The following is a 6,119-nucleotide window of genomic DNA, read 5'->3' on the forward strand; positions in this document are numbered from 1 at the left end:
CTGTGAACACTGAAAAAAAAAGAAACTTTTTAGGTTAGAAAATTCTGCCAGTATTGAAAAGTTACTCCATAAAGCAAAATCACTCACAATATTAAAAAATGAGTGAAATTCCAATATACATCTTTGTGGTTTCATTGTCCTATTTGTTAAAGGAAAATAGCCAAAGGCCAACAAAGAAAAGGATTTAAGCAGACATTTAAACACAGATACATAGATAGGAAATGAACATCTGAAAAACTGCTCATCATGAATCCTTACAAAAACTCAATTAAAACAAAAAAAGTGATATACCTCTAACAAAAAAAAAGCTAAAATTAAAGCAATCAATAAACCAAATGTTCAGAATATGGGAGAGGTGGAATTCTCAATATATTGCTAGTAAGATGCAAAAGGCACAATCATTTTAGATCACAATGTTAGCTTCTTCAAAAGTACAACTGTTGTGGGCCTTCCTTGGTGGTCCAGACTTTAAGAATCCTCCTCCCAATGCAGGGGTTGGGATTAAAGCCCTGGTCAGGGAACCAAGATCCCACACGCGGCAGGGCAACTAAGCCCTCGGCCTGCAATAAAAATCCACTGCAGCCAACAAGAATAGAACGGCAGTGGCTCAGACACTGCATTCTAAGTCACTGACAAAAGATAAACACATGTTCATACAAAGAACTAACGCGATTTTTATACTAGCTTTATTTTCAGAAGTCAAATTCTAGAAACAAGTCAAATACCCATAAAGAGAATGGATAAACTAACCGTGGCATATTGAAAAATATGTCATATTTTTGTCAGTCAAAAAACAAAAAGCGCTATACATCACTGATGAGTCTCAAAGTAATTACAATATAGAAAGGAAAGAAAAATATGGTAAATAGCATATGATTCCAATAATATCAATTCAAGAAAACGCAAGGTATCTATTTTAAGGAAAGTGAATCAATGGTTACTTGGAAAGGTGAGAAAGGCAAGGAGATTATAGAACAAATGAGGTAAATACACCATGACAGATATGGTCACTATCAGGACTATGGTGATAGTCTCAGAGGTTCACACCTGTGTCAAAACTTGTCAAGTTGTACTTTAAATACACTCGGTTTAGCAAATGTAAATTATACATTGATTGTGTGTGTGTGTGTGTGTGTGTGTGTGTGTGTTTGTAGCTCAGTCGTTATGTGGCCCAGACCGTAGCCCGCGGGGTTCCTCTGTCCGTGGAATTTTCCAGGTAAGAATACTCTAGTGGTTGCCATTTCCTCCTCCAGGGGATCTTCCCAACCCAGGGATTGAACCCTGGTCTCCTCTATTTCCTGAACTGCATGCAGATTCTTTACCGCTGAGCCATCAGGAAGGCCACAGATATTATACCTTAGTATAGCTTTAAAAAATAGCGCAACTTAAAGATCTCTATGGCCCAGTCTTTTTGACAGAGAGCTATGGCAACCACACACTCCATCATCTCTCTATGCCCCGAGGGGCGGGGGTTGTTGTCAAACTTGCATCAGTGCCAACAAATACGGTGAGCGATAGAGAACATTTCCACTGAAAGTCAACGGGAATGCTGTCTGGGTCACAAGAGCCACAGCCAGGGACTGCTGCTGCTGCTGCTGCTGCTAAGTCACTTCAGTCATGTCCGACTCTGTGCGACCCCATAGACAGAAGCCCACCAGGCTCCCCTGTTCCTGTCCAGGCAAGAACACTGGAGTGGGTTGCCATTTCCTGCTCCAATGCATGAAAAGTGAAAAGTGAAAGCGAAGTCGCTCAGTCGTGTCCAACTCTTAGCGACCCCATGGACTGCAGCCTACCAGGCTCCTCCATCCATAGGATTTTCCAGGCAAGAGTATTGGAGTGGGGTGCCATTGCCTTCTCTGACGGCCAGGGACTAGACCCCCTTTTAATTTTCTTCCAATCCATGTGGTAATGGACTTGAGATGAATACAGAGGGACTATCACTTTTACATGGACATTTGTGGATGCACATTTAGAACTAGCAGCACATTACACTAGTTGGCTGCAGTTCTCTCCCTACAAATCAGTGCTTCTGCACCAGTTATGGACCCAGTGGTATTACAACCAGTTACAATAATCAGAGAACATGGCTCTCTGCAGACCTGGGGAAGATTTCCCTCCACAGTGCTGAAACACCCTGGGATCTCTCTGCTTAGTAAGGAAAAAAATTAATGTTATGCTCAGAAGCACTTTAGATTCTCACATCTGCCTGCTTCTCAGTGTCACCTGGCAGACTCCTAAAACAAAGCCTCCAGGCTTCAAGTGAAAACCAGAAATCCCTGCAATCTTTTCTAGGAAGCTGCAGCTGCAAGGCAGACCTGGTCATAACTGGCAAGCTATTGTCAACATACTGTCCCCCCTCAGAAAGAAACTTTGAGACCCCTAAAAACTGTTCTCCCCTTTATGCTTACACAGCACAAATCTGTGAATTACCTGCACAGTAAATAGAACGTCCAAGATGAAAGAGGACTTAAGAGCTTAGAAGGTCTCGAGTATTGTATGAGCCAAAGCAACCTGTAGCAAGTATTTTACTCATCATTTGGAAGCTGGAAAACCTTACTGTTAGTATCACATGAGATCAACACATCCCTACTGCTATTCTCTGCAAGCTGCCAGCTGAACTTCTGATAGTTTCTGGGCTGACACTGACCAGGTCCATGTCCAAGATAGTCATGGAGGAGTGAAAGTTGGCACCGTAGGCCTCAAGTGACTCCTAACTTGGCTAAAACATGGGAGGACACAGTAAGTCTCTCTGAGCACACTGGGTGGGCCTGCCGAGAGCTGGATGCAAAATGGCTTTGACCACAGAGATGGGAATGACATATATGTGGGCAGAACCCTGGAGAGGTTAGAGACTGAAACATAGCAACACATTTCCCACAAAATCGTGAGGAATCGTTCCTCATGATTATCAATAGCTGTGCAGATGTCTGGGAGCTAATTCAGACAGATGAATCCTCAGCTTCCTTTGGTATCCTTACACTGAACAAGAAAACTGCACATTCCCTAAACACCTAAGGCCTTTCTCTAGTGTGAACTCTCTGATGTTGGGAAAGGGTAGATTTTCGCATAAAGAATTTCCCACATTCTCTACACTCATAAGGTCTTTCCCCAGTGTGACCTCTCCGGTGTTGACTAAACTGGGAACTGTCTCTAAAGGATTTCCCACATTCACTGCACACATAAGGCCTTTCTCCTGTGTGAACTCTCTGATGGTAACGGAGTTTGGAGCTAGAGATAAAAGATTTCCCACATTCACTGCACTCATAAGGCCTATCTCCTGCATGAACTCTCTGATGATAACGAAGGGTAGAACTGGAGGTAAAAGATTTCCCACATTTGCTGCATTCATAAGGCCTTTTGCCTGCATGAACTCTCTGATGATAAGAAAGGGTGGCACTACTAGTAAAAGATTTCCCACATTCGCTGCACACATAAGGTCTCTCTCCTGTGTGAACTCTCTGGTGTCGAATCAGTATAGAGCTATTGGTAAAGGACTTCCCACATTCGTTGCACTGATAAGGCTTTTCTCCCCTGTGAACTCTCTGATGATAACCAAGGCCAGAGATAGAGGTGAAAGATTTCCCACATGCACTACACTCATAAGACCGTTCTCTATTATGAATTTTCTGGTGTGTTGAGAGGGAAGATTTTTGGCTAAAAGATTTCCCACATTCAGCACACTCATAAGGTCTTTCTCCAGTGTGAGCTCTCTGGTGTTTATTGAATTGTGATCTATCCTTAAAGGATTTCCCACATTCATTGCACTCATAAGGCCTTTCTCCAGTGTGCACTCTGTGATGATAACGGAGGCTGGCACTAAAAGTAAAAGATTTCCCACACTCACTGCACTCATAAGGTCTTTCTCCTGTGTGAACTCTCTGATGATAACGGAGGGTAGAACTAGAGGTAAAAGATTTCCCACATTCACTGCACTCATAAGGCCTTTTTCCTGCATGAACTCTCTGATGATAACATAGCGTGGAGCTGGAGGTAAATGATTTCCCACATTCACTGCACACATAAGGCTTTTCTCCTGTATGAACTCTCTGGTGTTGAATGAGTGTCCATCTATTGTTAAAAGATTTCCCGCATTCACTACATTTGTAAGGCCTTTCTCCTGTGTGAACTCTCTGATGTAAAAGCAGATTATTCCTTCGGATAAAGGATTTCCCACATTCACTACACTCATAAGGCCTTTCTCCAGAATGAACCCTCTGATGATAATGGAGGTCAGACTTAGAGATAAAAGATTTCCCACATTCATTGCACTCATAAGGCCTTTCTCCTGTGTGAATTCTCTGATGATAACGGAGGGCAGAGCTAGTAGTAAAAGATCTCCCACATTCATCACACCCATAAGGCCTTTCCCCAAGGTGACCTCGCTCATGATACTGGAGGGTGGAGCTACAGGAAAAAGATTTTCCACATTTATTGCACACATAAGGCTTTTCTCCTGTGTGAATTCTCCGGTGTCGAATGAGCGTCCACCTGTTGTTAAAAGACTTCCCACATTCAGTGCACTCATACGGTCTTTCTCCAGTGTGGACTCTGTGATGATAACGAAGGCTAGAGCTAAAAGTAAAAGATTTCCCACATTCACTACACTCATAAGGCCTTTCTCCTGAGTGAACCCTTAAATGTATAATTAGGTTATTTTTTCGGGTAAAGGATTTCCCGCATTCACTACACTCGTAAGGCCTTTCTCCAGTGTGAACTCTGTGATGATAACGGAGAGCAGTACGAGTGATAAAAGATTTCCCACATTCACTGCACTCATGAGGTCTTTCTCCAGAATGAACTCTCTGATGATAACGGAGGTCAGAGCTAGAGATAAAAGATTTTCCACAATCACTGCATATGTAAGGTCGTTCTCCAGTGTGGGATCTCTGATGATAACAGAGTGCAGACATTGAAGTAAAAGATTTCACACAGTCACTGCACTTATAAGGCCTTTCTCCAGTTTGAACTCTCCTGTGTGGAATGAATACTGAGCTATGGCTAAAAGATTTCGAACATTCACTGCACACATAACTCTTTTCTCCATTGCACCATGGGTGGGGAGAAATGAGGACAGATTTGTGACTTAAGGATTTCCCACATTTGCTGCACTTGTATTGCCTTGCCCCAGTATGAATTCTTCGATGTTTATAGAGAATTGAGCTTTGCCTAAAGGATTTCCCACAGTCACCACACGCATGAAGGTTTTTTCCAGTGTGCACTCTCTGGTGCACAACAAATGAGGATTTGTACCTGAATGCTTTCCCACATTCACTGCACACAAAACAAGGTATTCCAGTATGGACACCCTGATTCTGAACAAGTGTGTGTTTGGGGCTGAGGGCTTTCTTGCATTCTCCTGAGGTGTGACGACTTCTGCTCTGTAAAGTTGACTCACACTGGGTGACTGTGTTTGGCTTCTCCACAGTATGAGTGGTCTGTTGCTGCAGGTGTCCCATAATGGTCGGGAAGTCCTTTTCAAACTCCCTGCAGGTAAATGGCTTCTGTAACACAAGGAATCTGCAGCTCTTGAAAAACTTGGCCTCATCCACACTACTTCTGAGGGTTTTCTCTCCCATGTGTTCCTGGTGCTGCTGAAAATTTGCACTAAAACAAAACTGTTTCACACATGCTCCACACCTCAACAGTTTCTGGGTGTGTTGTGTTTCCTGGTGCTCAGCCAAGTGGAAAACTTTTTTCAAGACTGGACCACAAGTCTCACAGGGGTGGATCTTCTGGGAAGACAAAGCTGCCTTTGGAGTCCTAGCCTGTGACACTTCTAGAGAAGTGATCTGTTCAGAAGGTGTCTCTGCATTCTCTGTTCCACAGCAGCAACCTGAACAGAAAGAAATGCAGGTCAAGTACATGTTGACTATAGAGAAGGGTCCAGCTCATCACTAATGTGTACCTATCTAATCCAGGTATGAGTCGCTTTTCAAGAAACAGAACTTGGAATTTAGTTGGAAGAACAACCAACTGTTGTGCATTACTGAGCCTCAAGGTCACACAATAGTGGATACCTCATCAGGAGAAAAAAACAAAAACAGGGTAGGACACAAGGAAGAGAGGCAGGGTCTACGACTCAATTCTCTTCCAGTGGCTTCCTGTAGGACTTTTCTGCT

General features: G+C 43.2%; 1 protein-coding gene across 1 annotated transcript; it reads right to left on the minus strand.

Annotated features, from left to right (window-relative positions):
• Positions 1 to 2,813: 2,813 nt before the first annotated feature.
• On the minus strand, positions 2,814 to 5,864 carry ZNF418 (zinc finger protein 418). Its single transcript, XM_052656909.1, has 4 exons — positions 5,306 to 5,864; positions 4,447 to 4,714; positions 3,607 to 4,194; positions 2,814 to 3,540 (listed from the first exon to the last, which is right to left on the minus strand). The coding sequence occupies exons 1-4, from the start codon at positions 5,862 to 5,864 to the stop codon at positions 3,012 to 3,014; spliced, it is 1,944 nt and encodes a 647-aa protein (XP_052512869.1). The 3' UTR covers positions 2,814 to 3,011.
• Between the last annotated feature and the right edge of the window lie 255 nt (positions 5,865 to 6,119).

Source organism: Budorcas taxicolor, chromosome 18 (assembly GCF_023091745.1).
Source record: "Budorcas taxicolor isolate Tak-1 chromosome 18, Takin1.1, whole genome shotgun sequence".
Classification (NCBI taxonomy): Eukaryota; Metazoa; Chordata; class Mammalia; order Artiodactyla; family Bovidae; genus Budorcas; species Budorcas taxicolor.

Coding starts and splice junctions, on each gene's coding strand:
- ZNF418 (XM_052656909.1), bottom strand. CDS start 5,864: ATGTACTTGACCTGCATTTCTTTCTGTTCAGGTTGCTGCTGTGGAACA. Junction 4,195..4,446: donor AGAATTCACACAGGAGAAAA/GCCTTATGTGTG, acceptor TTCTGGAGAAAG/GCCTTATGAGTGTAGTGAAT. Junction 3,541..3,606: donor AAAATTCATAATAGAGAACG/GTCTTATGAGTG, acceptor TTATCATCAGAG/AGTTCACAGGGGAGAAAAGC.